The sequence below is a fragment of the Amphibalanus amphitrite genome, unplaced genomic scaffold (assembly GCF_019059575.1).
Source record: "Amphibalanus amphitrite isolate SeventyFive unplaced genomic scaffold, NRLGWU_Aamphi_draft 000096F_arrow, whole genome shotgun sequence".
Classification (NCBI taxonomy): domain Eukaryota; kingdom Metazoa; phylum Arthropoda; class Thecostraca; order Balanomorpha; family Balanidae; genus Amphibalanus; species Amphibalanus amphitrite.
In genome coordinates this window covers 878,072-896,946 of record NW_024881591.1, presented here as the reverse complement: position 1 = coordinate 896,946, position 18,875 = coordinate 878,072, and the positions used below count along the sequence as shown (strand labels likewise).

General features: G+C 48.9%; 2 protein-coding genes across 7 annotated transcripts in view; one reads left to right on the top strand and one right to left on the bottom strand.

Moving 5' to 3' along the window:
• Positions 1–88: 88 nt before the first annotated feature.
• On the bottom strand, positions 89–10,556 carry LOC122380364 (RILP-like protein homolog). Of its 6 annotated transcripts, XM_043363458.1 has the most exons (11): positions 10,505–10,541; positions 9,022–9,309; positions 8,616–8,759; positions 8,263–8,401; positions 7,799–7,929; positions 7,334–7,537; positions 6,502–6,671; positions 6,096–6,200; positions 5,814–5,912; positions 4,695–4,768; positions 89–2,020 (listed from the first exon to the last, which is right to left on the bottom strand). In XM_043363458.1, exons 2-10 carry the CDS (start codon positions 9,142–9,144, stop codon positions 4,696–4,698), a joined length of 1,188 nt encoding a protein of 395 aa, XP_043219393.1. In that variant the 5' UTR covers positions 9,145–9,309; positions 10,505–10,541; the 3' UTR covers positions 89–2,020; position 4,695. The 6 variants fall into 6 exon arrangements, with proteins under 6 accessions (XP_043219393.1, XP_043219388.1, XP_043219391.1 ...); XM_043363453.1 differs by lacking the exon at positions 4,695–4,768 and having other exon boundaries at positions 10,505–10,556; XM_043363456.1 differs by lacking the exon at positions 4,695–4,768 and having other exon boundaries at positions 6,502–6,668; positions 10,505–10,555.
• An 891-nt stretch (positions 10,557–11,447) lies between these two features.
• Positions 11,448–18,875, top strand: part of LOC122380359 — a 29,351-nt gene continuing 21,923 nt past the window's right edge. The window contains exons 1-2 of the mRNA XM_043363446.1: positions 11,448–11,589; positions 13,226–13,368. Coding sequence (XP_043219381.1) covers positions 11,494–11,589; positions 13,226–13,368 — 239 coding nt within the window. The 5' untranslated portion in view covers positions 11,448–11,493. The remainder of the gene's footprint in view (positions 11,590–13,225; positions 13,369–18,875) is intronic.

Below are 18,875 nucleotides of genomic sequence, written 5' to 3'. Positions count from 1 at the left end.
CAAATGAAAATGGCATGAATGCCTGGGTACATGTCGCTTTGTCCTCTTACCACCAGCACGTGTTTGAGTTCTCTCCAGACACCAGTTATACTGGAAAAGACGTGTATTACATTTTGACGCGAGACGGGGGACGGGGTACAGCGTCGTTGGGGTAGGGTGGGATCAGTTCCGGTGTATTACACCATTGTTATCGGGACAGGTCATATCCTAGGTAAGAAGGGTAGGGGGACACATTGTTACCGATGCGACCGCCCGACGCGCTTCCCACACCACCTAAAGCACGGTTTACCGGTTTGCAAAACCCTGCGCCGCTCGTGGTCCTACATAGTACATACTATACCTCGCGTCTTAGCGTGTTATCACCTCCGCCACCCCGGGTTAGAACCGGTAATATCCGGCTCTGAACCGCTTTGCACTGTTTGTTAAAGCCAGCATACACCATGCAATATAGATATGTTGTGCATAGTATAATGCATCGGAGCGAAGAACATATCATAAACATTTTGCGCATCGACTGCCAGTTTACATAACAATTCGTCGTTAAAAGCATTCCGCTGCGGCGCGTAATGACTCCTAAAGCAGCTGCATCATATTACACCGCGCGGATACAACTCCATTTAGCCTACCAGCAGGGGGTCCGGGTCCCCCTCCCCTCACACACTCGCCTGTGGCACACGTATGGCCGCCGACCCCCCCCCCCCCCCCCCACCGTCCAACCACACTCTAATCTCCGAGACATCACTGGAAAACGGCCGACAGCCGCCACGGCCGACCCTTGGCCCCACGAACGGTCAGTCCGATTTGGCATCTCCGAACGGCGCTCAAACTAAAATACTCAGCGATTTAAACCCTAACAGACTAGCGCCTGACAGTCGCCCTCTGACAAGCCTTCTACACAGCTACTGCGACACCTAAACCATCGACTATGTCCGCCTGTTCTGCGACACAAACTCAGCTACACACATACTAGCGGCGGGGTAATGCAGCGCAGGGGATTGACTGAATGGTGGGGTAGGGATGGAGGATTGGTGTCTAATACAGCTAGATCACCAGTAGATCGGGGAGAGAAAGGGTCGTGATGATATGAGGTGTTTTAGACGCTAAAGATCGAGTGCTAGTGCGGAGTCATGGGCCCACAGACTGGTGGCTGGCGTACGAGATTAGATTGGCTGTGATTCCATACGTGCGTCTCTTATGGGTGAGGAAGATGGGATGGGGAGGAAGTGTGAACCTATAAGGACGCCTGCGGGGCTCGGGCGCCTACAGCAGGATTTGTTCAGAGGTCTCAGATCCGACTTCACAGCACGGGGAGGCGTCACAGGGACAGCACAATAGCAGCAGGAGCAGCGACAGCCACACAGGTAAGTAGTCTCAGCAGTGCGTACATGGGCTAACATTAGGCAAACACATGGCTAACTGTGGGGTACCGGCGCAGCCGCACGCACGGGTTAACATTGACGAAAGCTCAGTTTGACACAACGCACAGGCCTACACCGTTACACACGCAACCCCAAACGTCTGAAAAGTTGTCATATAATGTCTCTCATACGGCACACGAGTAAATATATACTGGCGATGAAAATAAACATTGCCACTCAGCTAACTAGGGAAGAAATACTTGATATTCCTGGGGATATTGTCATCGGAAAAAAACCGACGAGCTAAATATACAAATCCACGTCAATAAACTCTGGTTTCCCAGCATATACCTATTCAAATATAAATATTCACCAAAGCCAGCTTGGCAGGCTAACAAAACCCACCAAAGTCATGGCGTAAATATGAGTGAAAACTGAAAACAGTATAAATATCTAGCAAACCGATATAGATGTAAACGGATCACGCACGTGGAGATAAAATCACCGTTAAACACAGGTCAAACGATATTCAGTACGGGCTGAGCGCCGCGAGGTGCGGCGGTCAGCGTCGAGTCGTCCCGCCCGGCGTCTGGGGTTTGACCGGGGTGCTGGTGGCCCGCGGACTGTCGGTCCGTCCGTCTGTGTAAAACAGCCGCCGGAACCTGCAACGGCGCCCGTCGGACCGGTCAGAGGTCAGCAGAGAACAGCGGGTCAGGTGGAGGTCAGGTCAGAGGGGCTAAGCGACAAGGGCGGTAACTCGACTGAACGTTGGTGAAGACTGACAGAGTAAGTCCATTGTAATAAATGGTAATTATTAGTTGAAGCGTGAAGTAGAATAAGCGTGAAATGTTCCAGTTAGAGCCACAACCACGTTCTAGGAAAGTAGGTAATGATGCATAGCATATGAGAGCAGCAGCAAAAATGCTGCCGGTATGAGGGCAAAAAGAAAGCTTGCAAATGCATGTGCAGATGTGGACAACATCCAAAAGCGGATAGCAGAAATCATGCAGAAATCATGCAAGCAGAACCAAACAATGGGAAATGAATACAATGAAATGATTCCTGAGGAAACCAAATTTAAAAAAACACGGCAGCATCTCATTGTGCGAAATATCAGGACGGCGAAACTGCATTCCACAGGATCGGGACCCAGTTCGTTGTGACCTAGAACCACGCCGTCTGCCGTCATGTCGACCATCTACCATCAACCTCGAATGCACGCGCGGAATACCTGACTCACTCCCACAGTTCTCGAAGTGAGTCAGCATCTCCCAGCTGACCAAAAATGAGCCAGGACGGGTACTCTGCCGCTGGTAAGTCCGTCATGTGACGGTGGTGCAGCCTGGCCACCTCCAATCGCATCATAGTCCCAGACTGCGCCGCGATCCGCTACCAACCGCATCCATCACCGACACCCTTTGGATTCACCCCCTTTGCCCGAGTAAAACCTTCCTCCACCTACAACACAGCGCAACGGTCCACATCGGCATCCGCCCAAACAATCACTCCGCAGTTCACATTCAATACTTATGTCTCTATGTCCACCAAATTAACATATCCACATTCATCCATGTTCCAGTTCCCCAATCCCACGTCCACTCGATCACGCCGGTCCGACCCCCCCCCCCCCCCCCCGGTCTAACCGGGCGCCCGCTGCTCCCTCAGTGAAGTTAGCCCTCTGTAGGGCAGCCTGTACGGCCGGCCGCCGCACCACCTCCTCCAACCGGCCGCCGAGCTCCGACCACCTGCGAGACACCGTCAGCGGACAGCGGGAGCGGACACGGACACCGTCAGCGGACAGCGGGAGAGGACACGGACACCGTCAGCGGACAGCGGGAGAGGACACGGACACCGTCAGCGGACAGCGGGAGAGGACACGGACACCGTCAGCGGAAAACGGGAGAGGACACGGACACCGTCAGCGGACAGCGGGAGAGGACACGGGCACCGTCAGCGGAAAACGGGAGAGGACACGGACGTCGGACACCGTCAGCGGAAAACGGGAGAGGACACGGACACCGTCAGCGGACAGCGGAACGGACGCGGACACCGTCAGCGGACAGCGGGAGAGGACACGGACACCGTCAGCGGACAGCGGGAGAGGACACGGACACCGTCAGCGGAAAAAGGGAGAGGACATTGCCAGCGGACAGCGGGACGGACGCAGACACCGTCAGCGGAAAACGGGAGAGGACACGGACACCGTCAGGCGACAGCGGAACGGACACGGACATCGTCAGCGGACGGCGGAAAGCGGGAACGGACACCGTCAGCGCACAGCGGGAACGGACACGGACAGGGACATTAAACAGTTGACAAGGACAATGGACATTGGACAGAAAACGCAAATACTAGATAATAGACACAAAGAAGACAAAAGGACGCGGGTACTGACGTCGGTCGTCAGACATGGCATGGCCAGCACGCAGAGGAGTAGAAGGACCAGCGCAGTTACCATCGGCCGGAATGGCCCGTACCGATGTCTCTCTTGCATACTGCGGAGCCAGAAACAAAACCTAGCCCCTGCAGCTATCTTCCAGCGTATGTCCGCGGAATTTTCCCCCATGGCCGACAGAACGGCCTGTAGTGACACCACGAGACGGGCCAGCCACAGAGCAATGGAGAACAGAATATGTAGTGTCAGTAAGACCGTCTGAGTTTGGAGCGTAGTAAAGCACCAGATCCATACAGCGATACCACGCCAGAACAGCTACCAGCCAGTTTGGTAGAGGAAATGGAGAGATGACACATTATTGCAGGGATGACCACCGGGTTAAAATCATAATTACTCGACAGACTATCACAACAAGGTGGGATGAAATGAACTAAGATTAAGTGCATATATCAAATTTATAGATGGCAAACTGTGCTTCATGACAAAGAGAGTGGTGAAAAAATGAAAGCGAAGTTATACGATGGTCCACACGCTTTCCAAACACAACACCTAAAATAGGCCGTGCAAGACATCGATCCTCAGTTATTCTGGACAATTATAATGTGCTTTGTTCTAGCAAAAAATAATAGCCGCAGTCTCGTAACAGTTGTATTGCCTACGCCGACATGCATGCGATCACTTATAGGACGACGAGGAAAGCCAAGGCAATGTAATCATGGCAGTGTGAATGACAAAATATTTTTGAGAAACGCATAATCAAAGTGTGCTGTAAAGAAGCTCAGCCAAACGATGGATCTCAATGAATGGAAGAAAATGCCATCTACACATCGAGCCAAGACCAGAGAGTGACAGCCAAGGAGCCAACTCTACGACAGCTGCAGCGGTCTCCACACCCAGCGCGCGCAGCAGCTGGGGGTCGCGGGTCGGTGACCTGCGCTGACCTCAGGCGAACGGTAGCAGGTCAGACACGGCACCCTGGGTCGACTCTACGGCCCGCCGGATCTGACGCAGGATGCTGCAACACGCCACGCGAACGACCGGCCGGTCGGCGTCAGGCGACGGTGGTTCGAGCATACTCAGCGGGATGAGGTGTGGACAGGATGAAAATCGGCAACTAAACGGCGACTCTTCATATTACAAAGGGTTAAAATAAGAGCGCGGTGACAAAAGCGTTACAATTGATATCATAGGATCACTTTACCCAGGAAGCAGGATCAAGCTTAAAAATGTATATTTTCATCAACCCGGGCCTCAAACAGTGTTAGCACGGAATATATAGTCTACGACATATATGTCATAGACTATATATTCCGTGGTGTTAGTAAAGCGATGACATTGCGTGTGCACGATAGCCCCAAAAGCAGCTGACAATGCAGGAAAGTGCCGACACGGCATTGTCGGGACCATACAATTGCACCGAGCCGCATCATATCCCTATTTGTTGAGCGTTGAGCGTTTGGTTGACAGGTAAAAACGGTAAGACACAGTCTTCAACTAGCGCCTAGCGGCATTAGCAAGGAACTTCAAATACCTACAGCGAAAATAAAGCGCAGAGAAATAAATGAAGAGAATAAGCGGAAGCTTAAAAAACGGAAAATCCCGCATACTGAAGCTAAAGCGTGATTCGATCATTCGCCCTTCTATACCTTCACTCAAGAGGGGAAAATAAGGCAACAGACGGTACGTAAAAAGCAGAATGGCCACGCTTCCATCTCACAAACATCTGAGCATATGATGCCCTCTAAAGACTGATAAAACGCGTATCTACGATTTTACACAAAAATACAAAACCCGCTATAAATACATAAAGTTGTTGCAACGCCAAACCACTATGAAATCATCAATCCACTACCAAAATCGACTACCGAAAAGGAAGCAGCACAATGTCACTGACATAACGTCTGCAAAATTGCATACCAAATCGAAGCGAAAGCAAAGGGAGCTGCGAAAGTTGAAAAGTCCTTACCCCATCCTAGACATCCGACCGTTTAAGCAATGCCCTCCCTCCTATGGGCTGTCTATATTCTGCAGATGGATCTCCAGTGTACCGGGTTACTCACAGTCGCCTGATGCCGGACTCTGAGGAGCTCTTTTTCCAGGGGGCGTCCTCAGGGTCCTGAGGCAGCGGGCCGTGCACGGGCAGGTCCTCTTCCACCGTCCTATAAACAATACACATACGAGTCAGGCACAGCTCTAGGCTGTACAGTGAGATTCACGCTTCCGACGTTGTGTACAGTACAGTAACAGACGTGACACTCCGATGCAGCGTATCGTTTTCAGGGCTCAGGGGATCTGAAATTGTCGCAGCTGACCTCCTAGTTTTCGTGGGGCCGACAACTCACTTTTGCTGTTCGAGCTCGTTCTGCAGCGAGGGCGGTGAGCTGAGGTCAGAGCTGGAGAAGCTGTCCAACTCGTCACTGGGAGGACACAGGATCGAACTCTTCGACCTGGGGAATAACACAACGGTCAGAGGCCACGACACTGCAGCTTGGGGTTGGGTGTCACGACTGAGGGGCGCTTCGGCCGTAACCTCCCGCCAGTTCGCCTGTACTAGACGTACCAGCAGAAACAAACGTATAATCACTGCTGTTATCACTTATGAGTAATTCACCCTCTGAGGGAATCTAAGGTGACCTTAAAAGCTTCCATAAAACGTCTAATGAATCGTTCTTTACCGATCGCTTAATGCCTCACCAGACACCCTGAATCCTCTTCATTACTTTAGTCCTAACGGCCCGGCCTACTCACGTGTCAATTCCGCCGGGCCGGTAGAGTGCCAGCTCGTCCTGTAGGTCCGACAGACGCGCCTTCAGCTCGTTCCGCTCGTTCAGGATGTCCCTCAGCTCGTTAAAGGTGAACCGCGGCCGCGCAGGGTCGTCGCGGTCGTACACCACCTTGTTCTGCAGGCTACTGTCCTGCTGGGGAGCGAGGGAAGGTCAGGTCAGCACAGTGTGGCCAAATTGGTGATGTTGCGGGGAAAGTCACCCCCAATGAAAAGTATAATGATATCCTCAGAAATTTTAAAATTACATCATCACAACGTTTTTGTTTTGAAAGCATACCTAGTGAAGGAATAAAGACTAAAAATGTTCCAATGTACGATTCGCACCGTTATACTTGTACTGTCGCGCTTGCAATGTTTTTCATCTTTGATGACAATATTTGATTTTTTTTTTACTTTCCACCAGAGCTTGACGTGAGGTATAGTTTTTCCACATAACTTGTAAAAACTGCACCTAAAATGACACTGAAGACGAGTTTTTTTTTTGAAAATAGTGACATCCTCATACAACTTTTTTAAACATCCTCCCCCTAACGCTAAACCAATTTGGCCACACTGGGTCAGCAGTCAGGTCAGAGCACGAGTCATCTATCGACAAACCTATTCTGTGGTCAACGCTTCGCCAGAGATTCCATCACACAGGAAAGGCTGCGACACTTATGACTCAGCTGACTGCTAGCAGTGATACGAGTAATACACGAGTAATCTGCTAGAGTGTTCACTTTATCGGATCCACCGCCTGAGCCCCATCGTCCGGCCTCACCCCCCCCCCCCCCCGCGCGCCAGAGCGCCACTCACCGCCGACAGAGAGAGGTCCTGGTTCTCCTTCTGCGCGGTGCCCAGCTGCTGGCGCAGTGCTACCATCTGGCGGCGCACGTCGGTAAGCTCAGCTTCCAGCAGCGTCCGCTCCTCGTTGAGCTGTCGCTGCTGTCCGGAGGCCGCGCGCTGGCGACGCCGCTGCTCGCGCACCTGCTTCTTCATACGGTCCAAGTCCGCCTGGAACTGCACACAAAACACGACCTAATTATTACTGGAGGTTCAGATACCTGATGCTCGCTTCAAGTCATCGATCGTTCTAACAGAAACGACCAGCCTAAAAGGAAGACATTTCACCGAAAAGCACTCATGCACTTATTACGAGAACAATTCAGCCAAAACGGTCCTCGAGTGTATTTTACTCCATGGTAGCAAACTTACCAACTTAACCTTGGATGAGACCACTAGCACCCATCATGCTGTCGCCCGTCCCCTCATCAACCGTACCTTTTCGATCTCCGAGTTCCTCTCGTGCAGCTGCGCGTCCTTGGCGGTGAGGTCGTCCCTCTGTCTGTCGATGACCGCCTTCAGATTGAACAGCACCTTCATATCGATCTCCCCCTCCGCCTCGTCAGTGCCTGAGGGTACAGTGAGACACAATGAAACAATGACGGTCCCGAAAAATAACCCACGATCTTTGGATATCGTTATATGTTGTCTGTCTGCCAAATGTGTCCACCCGATGCAATACATGGCCGTGAACCATCAGTACTATATTTGCTGTATACATGTACATACAACTTACAAGCTGTATCCGTTAGCCACACAATTCACAGCCACCAGTCAAATATGCGTAACGTCCTATCCCCAAAGCGCATCCTTCAGCCCCGTACTGTCTCTCTGGCCCGCACCCGTCCACCTAAAATCCATACGATCCGGGGCCGCCCGTCTAACACCTGTCCGCCCCGTACCCGTCTGTCCGGAGGCGTCTCCGTTGCGCTCGGCCTCGCGCCGCTCCAGCATCCGCCGGTTCTCCGTCTGCAGCTCAGTTACCATGGAAACCAGCTTCTGAGTCTCTTCGCGCGTGCGCTCCTCAAACTCCTCCAGCTCCTGGCGACAGCCAACACAAAAATGGCGTTATAAATTTCAGTGGCAAATATCGACAGAGAATAATTCCAATAAATTTTTCGACAGGCCAAGTCGGAGTACAAATCACTATCAACAAGTAATGAAGAAAAGCAATATCTCAAGTACCAAAAGCATTCATCTCATAGTTGGTTGAATAGGTACTTTTCAATTTTCAACCTTTTCTGAGCTGCCTGACCTTCTCAAAGCGCTGCCTCTCGGCCGCTCGCTCCGCCTTTTCGGCCTCGAGCCTCTCGACTGTTTTCCGCAGCTCGTGCAGAGAGGCACTCTCCTGTTCCCGCTGTAAGGAGAGCCGCTCCAATTGCTCCAGGGCCTGGATCACCTGGATCAATGCAAACAAATAGGCACACATTGTCAGAAGAAAAGGACCACTTCCAGAAGGGGACTAACAAGAAAATTGTATGTAGAAGCCAGCAGCATTAAATCCGATTTGTGGAGCAAATCGGTACATCATCTTCACCCACATAAACTCAAAGGTACATCGATCTTCACCCACATAAACTCAAATTGAAACATAAACACTCAGCTCAAGCTGCAATGTATCAATGAGCAACTCACAATGAGACAATCTGGCAAACACTGACCTTGGGCACCAGGTTGGTGAGCGCGCCAGCTCCGAACGCATCTATGATGGCCTCAAACTCGCGGCCGATGTCCGTGGCAATATCGTACACATCGACTGGTTTCAGCGGACGAGAGGTGGCCATGGTTTTCAGCTGTCGGCGGGCTCACGAGCCAGTCAACTGCAGTGTCGGCAGACCTCCGAGACGTCTGAGATGTGGCCCTGAGGAGCAGCACGGCGGTGGGTGCTGCAGTCGTGTCTGTCTTCAGAGGGCCATTAAGAATATCTTGTTACCTACCCTACAGTCCACCTGGGGAAGGATTTCATAATTGTTTATTGTGTTTTGGTAATCATTTGCAGCATCGGCCAATTAGTGTCATCATGGCATGAATGTTTGGCTTTTTAAGTGAAATATGCACTAAATTTTAGGCGCACTAATTAACAAAATTAACCCCAATCATACAAGCTGTAATGAAACTAACCCAGCCAGCAATTTGGTTCGGCTCAAGTCCGTTTTGCCCAGGCAACTCCGACATGCTAGACTTGGGCCGGTGTAAAGTCTCCGGCAATGAAGTTCCATTTTTTGGAAAATGGAAATCAGCAGAATGCTCACAAAACAAACACAAAATGGCAATCCAGTCCACAGCTGGAGCCAATCAGAATAGATTCAGAAGCCATGTGATGGACGCCGGTGAAAACAGGGCACCGGAGGGCATATTGGGTCACGTAACATTTGGAACTTCTCCCCCTCTGTGGCCCTTCTACATGCTAAATGTCACTTGTGAATTTCGGAGCCTTGATTAAATAGCCCCAGGCGCCTCGGGCCCTGTTTCACGGCGAAGCGCTGCAGTGCGCTGCGCGCATCGGCACGTTGGGTTTCCATGGCAATATCAACAAAATTCCCTCTGACGCTACCCTATGAAGTCATCGCAAAACGCTAGCACCGCGGCGCCAGCATCATCCGGCATCTGCACGCTAGCAGTATTCGCACTCAAACTTCTGTTCAATTGGTACTAGGTTCTTCAAGGTCTCTGTTCGAAACATGATTAACCATAAGCTAACGGATCGCAGGCAACGTCATTCGAGTGACGTCAGGGGTATGCCTCAGCTCCCAGCGCGCTGCAGCGCGCGCAGCGTGGGGCGGTGAAACAGGGCCCTGTTTTCACCGTCGTCCAATGTGATGTTGTGTCGTAGAACTGCAAGAAACCCTTATGACACTACAATTAGTATTTAAATTCAAGATTTCTCCTGGACACTATTCAAGCATAACCAACGATGAATCAATGAATGAATGAATGAATGAAGGAAAGCATAAAGATAACAATAATGAATCCGAATGACAGGCATCTGAGGCATGCAACACACTATGATCTAAAGCTACTAAAAATCACTCATCAGTGCACGTTGATATAGCATGACACCATCGTGACATCTATTTAGCTTGTAACTATCGGCTTTACATTTTTGTTTCATACAAATATAAAACACGAATTACATTCAACAACCTCCTAGCTTCACTGTCAAGTGGCAAATTGAGTCACAACTGCGCCGTTATTGAACCTATTTTTTGCTACCATATATGCCTCATAACTACCATATGGGTAAGTATTTTTATCTATTTCGCAGGGCGGTCATGATTCACGACCAATTAAAAGTCGTGCAAGGCTTCAAATGCAAACCGATTGGCCAGGAAAATATGGGAATAAAAGGCGTAAATCGTCACGCTTTCTTCTGCATGCTATACCCGGGGAGTCAATCATGCCGAAGTACAGCGTCGGTATTATAAGTAGGTAAATCAGTCCCTGGAAGCTGTACAAACCACATGCCAAGTCACGAGCCAGAAGACAACTATTCACTATTCGAGCGCTCAACGACTGGAACTCCCTCCCTGCAACAGTTGTCCAGGCCCCATCCCTCAATGCCTTCAAATCCAGACTTGACAAGCATTGGGCCAATCTGATGTACCTGACTCCTACTCACGACTAGAGATGACCACCAGTCACGAGCTCGACGAGAGCGGGACCTACAGGCAAGTTGCCTTTCAAAATTCCCGATAGTGTAAGGTAAGGTAAATGGTGCTTGCTGTTGTGCGCCGCTGGCTCTAAGGAAAACGTATTTCCCCCACTTCATCGTTTTAATCGTTATTTGATGATTGATTTCGAGCTGTTGTAGCAAAGAATCTAACCTTTTCAGAGACGCAGTTTATTCTTTCGCAAAATGCAAGTACATCTGTTATATTGCAGTGTTTTAACCGAATTCTTGCTTGAGAACAACTTTTTAGGAAATCTCTTAATATTTCTTTTAAAATTATAATATTGTGAAAATATGAGCTTCATGAGCAATTAATTCAGAAAAATTAAGCCTAGTATTTAGACTTCATTTTTTATTTTCAATTATTAAATTTATACAAAGCTGTAAAGTTTCTCACATGATCCGCAAAGCAAGAATAGACCAATCAAAACACAGTAATCAGCAAAATTGCCTTGCGCCCAAGATGGCGTCTGCGGAGGACGATAGCGAGGAAAACAATGAGAAAATGGAATCTTTATTCTCAACTGAAAAAGATAAGATTCTTTTGCCCATTTATCAGGTAAGAACATGGCTGAGTCGTTTGTCAAGACGTTTTCCGTGTATGTGACGATCATCCGGATTTGCCGCAACGTGAACTCTCCGGCATTCCACGCTGCTTTTGGAGATAAATATTCCATTTTAAGTCGCTATTTTACCAGATCTGTTAGCATATTTATGATGATGCTTGTTTTATTCTACTATAAAGTCTCACTTCCTCATTGCTGTCTATTTTTCACGTTTTGAGCCGGACATGTGCTGGTGTGATGTTGATGGCATTAAAAATATGTTAAGTTGATATATTATCTTTCTTTCCAATTATTCTTTGCCAGCATGACATGGCCACACAGTAGTTAATTGGATATAAAGCATATATTGCCTGGGGTGGATGATGTAAAGCATGACATGCATCAATATTTCAATTTACCAATACCAATACCGTGTGTTGTGCTAGGGAATTCCTGGAACACAACTTTAGATGCTCCTATCATAATTTGATTTAATCACTCGCACTGCTTGGCACTGTGCCGTGTCCAAGGTAATGACTCAAATTTTAAGTACTAAATTTTTACAAGCTTGCTTTTAACACATTCCTAAAATAGTTTTTGTGGAAACATGTGGAAATGGTAGGTAGTAGTAAAGCAGGTGTCTTACTTGTTTTGTTTTTTTGCAACCAAGGAGAGGTGCTGTAGGTTAGGCTGTAGGTTTTAGGTGTTAGGTTGTAGGTAAGGTTAGGTCAGGGTAGGTTTGGTTTGATTTGATTTGATTAGATTTGATATGAAAGCATCTCGGGTATAGCGCCTCTCCTTGGTTGCAAAAAACAAGTATGATGCCTGCTTCACAACTACCTGGTAAAGTAAAAGTTTTTGACAAGTGAGCACAAAATCAAAAACTAAAGATGATTGAATAGCTGAAATTGAAGCATAAATTTGCATTTTATTGCCATTGAATTGAACTCAATTCATCATTTACTTGTCACATTTGCAATGAAGGAAATAAAGAACATCTAAACAAGCAAGACAGTCAGTGAATGAGTTAGATGATTAAAGTTAAGGTCTAAAAACAGATAATTCTTATTTCAGGAAAGCAATGGGAAACTGCAAACATAAGCAATTAAAAGTAAAATGTTGATGGTAACTAGCTGTGTGTTCTGCTTCTAAATTCTACATTTCTAGTTCTAGCACACTCGTTTTACATTACCAGATTTTGTGCATGCTGCTTAGTCATGTCATTTTAGTGCCTATTACTAGAATTGCCTTTTATTGGCATTGATTATCGTGAAATAACAATTATATTAGCTGAGTTTTTGTGACTTTAGGACCTTCCTCTACACTTCAACCCTCAGCTCCCCTCTTTCAACATATGAGGGCAGTGGTGGCAGCTAGTAGCCAGTGTTCAAAATCCAGACTCTGGTGGTATCAGTGTTTGCACCTGACTGATGATGATGCTACTGACTATGACCATTCCTATCCTACCCAGTCCAACTGTGACTGAAACATTTGGCTGTTCCAGTCTCTGGAGGCAGACCATGACCACCCATACCCAGACCAACCGAAACTATAATGTCCCCTTGTTTCAGTCTGTGGAGGCGGCGGTGACAGACCATGACCGCTCCTACGCTGCAGACCAACTGCAACTATAATGTCCCCTTGTTTCAGTCTCTGGAGGCGGCGGTGACGGACCATGAGCGCTCCTACCCGGACCGCGTGTCGGCGCTACTCTCCGCCTGGGAGAAGCTGGCGGCCATGACGGCGCGCGCCTCGCCTGACGCTGTGCTCAGTCTGGCTCAGCACATCTACAGGTCGGTACACATAGCCGACACATGCTGCTGGTGGTGAGGGATCTACAGTGAGTCACAACACATTCGTCCACTTATTTACTCCTGCTTGTTCAGCTTTTCAGACTTAAGGGTGATTATTATTCAGACAAATTCTGGTTTGTTCTTAATTTTTATTGTTCCATGGTAGCTGAAGCTTCTGGCATTCCCTTTTGTATTCCCATCTTGCTGGGAATATTTGCAAGCCTGACTTTTTTTAGATTATTTCGGTGCCTGGACAAAAGTAGCCTTCTTCATCAATGATTGAGCCACTCGTAATACCCTTGATGTTGCGTTTTCTCCATCGTATTGGCCAGCCATGACTAGGCCCTAGTTAACACGTTTGCGCCCACCTCCACATGTTTTGTGCACGTGGAGCGTGGTTTCCTGCCCATTCTCTGTGTCCCCTCCGTTGATCCGGATCTGTCTCCCGACTGTGTTGGTACACCACCCCAGTATTGTGCCAATTGGCGGACCCTCTGAGATCGACTCGACTCCCGACTGAGACAAGTCGGCCCGGTCACCACGTATCGACTGTATCGACATATAGGGCCACAGAAGGTGACCGATGCACCCGGCTCGAGACTGGGTCCGATTGTGATTCCGACGGGCACGGCTTTACGAGCGGTCTGCTCCGGTGGACGCGGGCGGAATCGGGGATGCCGGTCCAGTGGCGGACGATCAGACCCACACACGTGCTGTTGCTGTTTAGGAGCTTCGTGGAACGTTGCATGGCATCGTTGGGAATCAACGGAACTGCAGTCAACGGGAGAGAGTATTTGTTGCGCATTATGGTTCACGGCACATACAAGATGTTTGAAGCTAGCTGCTGCTTGAATGCCAAGAGATGTTGTTCTGAGAAAGCTACGATGCGATGTATGCAATTCGCTTTCGGTAGTGTTTCCGCTTCTCCCATTTTCCCGTGGTCATTATCGTCCGTTTTTTTTTTTTTAGCCACATTTACCGTATCGCTTACCCTGTTTTCACGTCCGTTCTGGCTGATTGCCATTTTTTTCTCCGTCCGACAAACAGAGGTGATCTTGGTCCGAGGTTACTACTCTGCTGTCAGCCAGGGTGATGGGTAGGGCTCGTGGGCTACTCTACCATGACATGCATGTGACTCTGCGATCCGTTTCTGTGACGCCGCTCGTCAGGGGATGGGATTGTTGCTACCTGTCAGAACATCGTTTCGACGCGTCCGCCGGAGGTGGATGGCCGCGAGGGACGGAGCGGTGTCAGGTGGTGATCGGGGACGGCTCAGGCACCCCGACGGTACGGCAGCGACTGAATGAACAGTACACGAGTAGCGGATATTGCGGCGGAGTTTCAAATGAACGCTACGGCAGTGGGTGAACTGAACGGTACGATAGCAGCACTGGAACTGCAGTGATTGAAATGGAATGTACATTAGTGACTGAAATGTAGGGCGCGGTGGTGGCCGAAATGGGCAGTACGACTGTGACTGAAATAGCCGGTGTAGCGGTGCCTGAAATAGACGGGCGAGTGGGCGCGGACGGTTCATAAATACGGCCGATCTCAGTCGATTCACTGGTGCGAGTTGTGTAGGTGATGAACTCCAATCGACATCCACATCATCGCACTCGCACCGAGTGACCCCACGTCTCTATAATGTGCACCGTATGGCGAAGATAGGACTGGTTGTGGGCTAACTTCTGATTCGCCTTGGCGTCGTCGGTCGGTCTCGCTGCCCGGGCAGAGTGTCGGCCGGAGCTCACAGTTGGCTGCGGCGCCGCTGGGGAATTGATGCTCAGTTTCGCACCCACCCTGATCGGCCGGAGAGGGCACTGAACCCAGTGACAGCAGTTGCTCTTCGACGCTCCGGTTATGATGTGAGCTGTGGTGTTGCCAGGTGGTGTGATCCGCACTGATGAGGCCGTTGCTTTCGACTGGGATATATGAAACAGATGACCAAAGGCTACTGTTCAAAGCCCTGTCGGGTGACCAGTGACAGAAATACCCTGTTTACCGGTGTGTGCCGCTACCGGCGACTAATGGGTCTTTGACATTTCTGCTGACGAGCGACAAATTGTAACTCTGTATCACTAGGTGGGCTGACTCAATCCGATGTTAGATAAGAGTCACAGCTTGTCTCAACTCGGGAACTCACTCCAAAGGAGCACAACTCTCCCTCCTGTACTCAGTGGTCCCTTGTCATAACACACACTTTTCTCACACCGTATAACCCAATTCTGTTCCAATGTAACTGTACCGGTGTTACCTCAGTAGATATCGCATTCATATAATATCACCTCAGCTCTCTTTTTCCTATAGTATTCGTTATTTCTGTTCCTTGTCTCGGCTTAGTGTCATGTCATGTTTCAGATGTTATATGCCCACTGTTGCCATGGAGATCGACATATCCTTTGATGTTGATGCGGTCTTCGTACGAGTCTCGTACATGGTCGGTCTCGATCTCGTATACGTTCCTCCAACTTGCGACATGCCTGTTCATCGCCCTCTGCTTTATATTGGACACGGTTGCTATAGTGACTGCCATTTGACGTGGTTGATTGAAGAGATATGAAAGGATTGAATCTTCCGTCCTCGAGCTGGTGAGCTATGCGGTGAGACGTGCGACAAAAATGGCAGAGTAAATTAAATGTCAGACAGCCCGGGAATACGTGACTGTGTTCAGTGCGGTCTCAGTCGCCGCTTTTACCGGGAATATTTGAATGATTGAATTACGTCCGGGCGGTCCGTGTTCAAACACCCTTTTCGTGACTTTACGCCAGCAGCAGTCCCTCCCTTCTCACCATCGGCTGCGTGGACTGAGACGTGCCCGATCTGAGTCCGGACGGGACTGCTGCAGTTAATCAGTCTCGGCCGGCGGGGTCACGGTCGGTTGATCTGATCACGGTCGAGATCCGTCGATCCGCCAGCCAACGCCCGCGGTCTGATCCGTTTGTCGATGACTGGAATGGGCTCAGGCGGCTGGAGTTATCAGACATTACGGTGGGTATGTGCTCCGTTGCCAGACTGCTCGACTAGCTGCTGTCCCGTTTTCAGACTCTCCCTTCTATAGCCTGCTTCCTTCAAACTGATTCGTACATCTGTCGTAGACTGTCGGTTCTGACGTTGGTATGTGTGTATTGACATCATAAGTTTTGCACAGATGGCGTGGCGATTACTCGCGAGTGTCTGTCCCGATCCCAGACTTGCCACTTCAATCATGTATTCCATTCCTAGACTGCACTGCACGCCTGAGTGGCTTACCGAATTATGTTTATAGTAGCACCATATGCGAAGCAACAACGGGTGTCTGGTCTCTCCTGACCTTAACCGGCTCACCGCGCCGTGCAAAGAACAGATTATGCCGTGGAGAGTAGAGCGCTATGATGCATCTAATGTCAATGTTATTGCATGTTGATGACGTTTCTGTCCATTACCTTGTTTTATTGAATTCGGTATCCCGAGCGTCGGATAATTGACTGGAGTAAAAAGTATTCCCGGCTCGAGTATTTAAACAGCTTTTTTCGTAGTTCAAGACCGCCTTGAATTGTGTCAAACGCAGCTTCGACGGTCTTCGCTTCGTGTTATTCGCATGCATCAAAGAAAGCAGATTGAAAAGTTTAGCGGCCAATTGAGACATTCCTGAGTTTCTTTCCTGCTCGGAAGTTCAGAACGCTCTTTGAGATCCACTTTCAGATCCGGGGAGGAGGGAGGGTAGGCGCTCACTCAGAGCTTCTATCTGGAGTACGAGAGCTTGTTTTTACCCTACCGTCCTATAAACCCAGTTCCGCCCCGCTCCGTAAATCTGCAGTGAAGAGCGGGGAGCCGACCTCTGCCCGGCGGTCCGCGCATCTCTCGCCGGGCCGCGACGGTGGGCCGCCGCCGCTGACACCATCTCGGCCCGACGCCGGTGGGCGGGATATTGTCGGTGTCGACTATTAATGGGTGGGGCGGCCCGGCGGCGACGACGGCCGGACGGTAACGGCGGCTGGTGTCGGACTGTAAATGGGGTGGCCGGCGGACTGGATGGTGGACTGACCGGTGCACCGGTCAGTCCACCATCGCGGTGTCCACCATCCGTCCAGTCCACCGCGGTGGACTGGACGGCGGACTGGCCGAGGATTTGGCTGGTGTGGTGTGACTGCTCGACTGACTGATGGACTGAATGATGGACTGTGCCGCGTTGCCACGGTTTGTAACGTCGATCGTTCTCCGAAGTCGTCTTGGCAGTATGATGCATACTCTCGGGCAGTGTCCTGATTTTCGTGAATTTGGGTGGAAACCCACACCTAACAGATTCTCTTTGTGACGTCCCGGAAAGCCAAACGACGTCCCTTACAGATAAAAGTCGAGAGGTACATCGAACACCAAAAGCAAACTAACAAAAAGAAATATCACCTCTGTAACCTAAAAACATGGCTATGCAAAATGACAATAAATATATCTTAAGTCCTCACAAACCCACTCTTACACTCAACTCCCCTTTCCTGGCCAACTGCCGCAACAGTAAACAACGCGGTTTTATTTTATTTTTGTTTTCTGTGCGTCAGATATGAATAAGTTTTTTCCTTTACCATGTGAAGGTAATGCTGCCATATGAAGGAGAAAAGATGTCGGAATAGAGGGATCTGAGGACGTCGTTTTCCACTTTTCAGTTATAGTAACTGTGCAGTGTATAGATGAAAATTAATCATGCGAATATATTACTTGGACATTTATCTATAAGCACGCAACATACCTTTTGTATCAAATTACTGTAACATATTTAATTATTTTTTCCCCTCAGAAGGTCACAGTAACGGGTTAGCGCTGCCCCTTGAACATGCCCTTCAAAAGTAGTTAATTTTGCATATGTTGATAGTGGTTGGGGAAAAAGTTTAATGTTTATCTGTTTGAATTAGAATAAAGTTACCGAATTTCAACAGTATTAATTCAAGTATGTCGTCCTTGGCTTAAAAATACACGCAATGTTGGGGACGTCGATTGACCTTGTTATTCCCATTTAATCGACGTCGGTACAAAACTGAAAAGTGCACAATGATTTCACATTTTTTTCCAGCCAAGAAAAATTCAGCGTCCACCTTGGAGTTTTCTTAATTGAATTTCATAACAGGAAGCTATGGAAATTAATTTTCCGAGCTGTTTTCCACCTCTTTGTTTGGACGTCTGTTTTTTTACATCAGTCCTCTTGCTCGATATGATATCCCTCTTATGACGTCAATATTTAGTGATTGCCGCTGGCTCTTGGGCTGATTTTTGTTGAAGCATATTTGTTGTTGACTGTTGTGTACGATCATGGACAAGAACTAGACATCTTCAAAGTGTTGTTTTGGTGTTTGTGGTGAATGCTTGAATTTTGTATTTTACTAGGGGCAAACTGGCATTACTTTGTGTCTATATATGATCATTTGAGGTGCCTTGAGGTGGTATTAGTCAATATTGCCAGTGAAAATCGCTAATTTTAAGAGATTTAGGTAAGGGCTTCAGTGGCTTAGGTTCCGCACCGATATCGACGTCCTTTT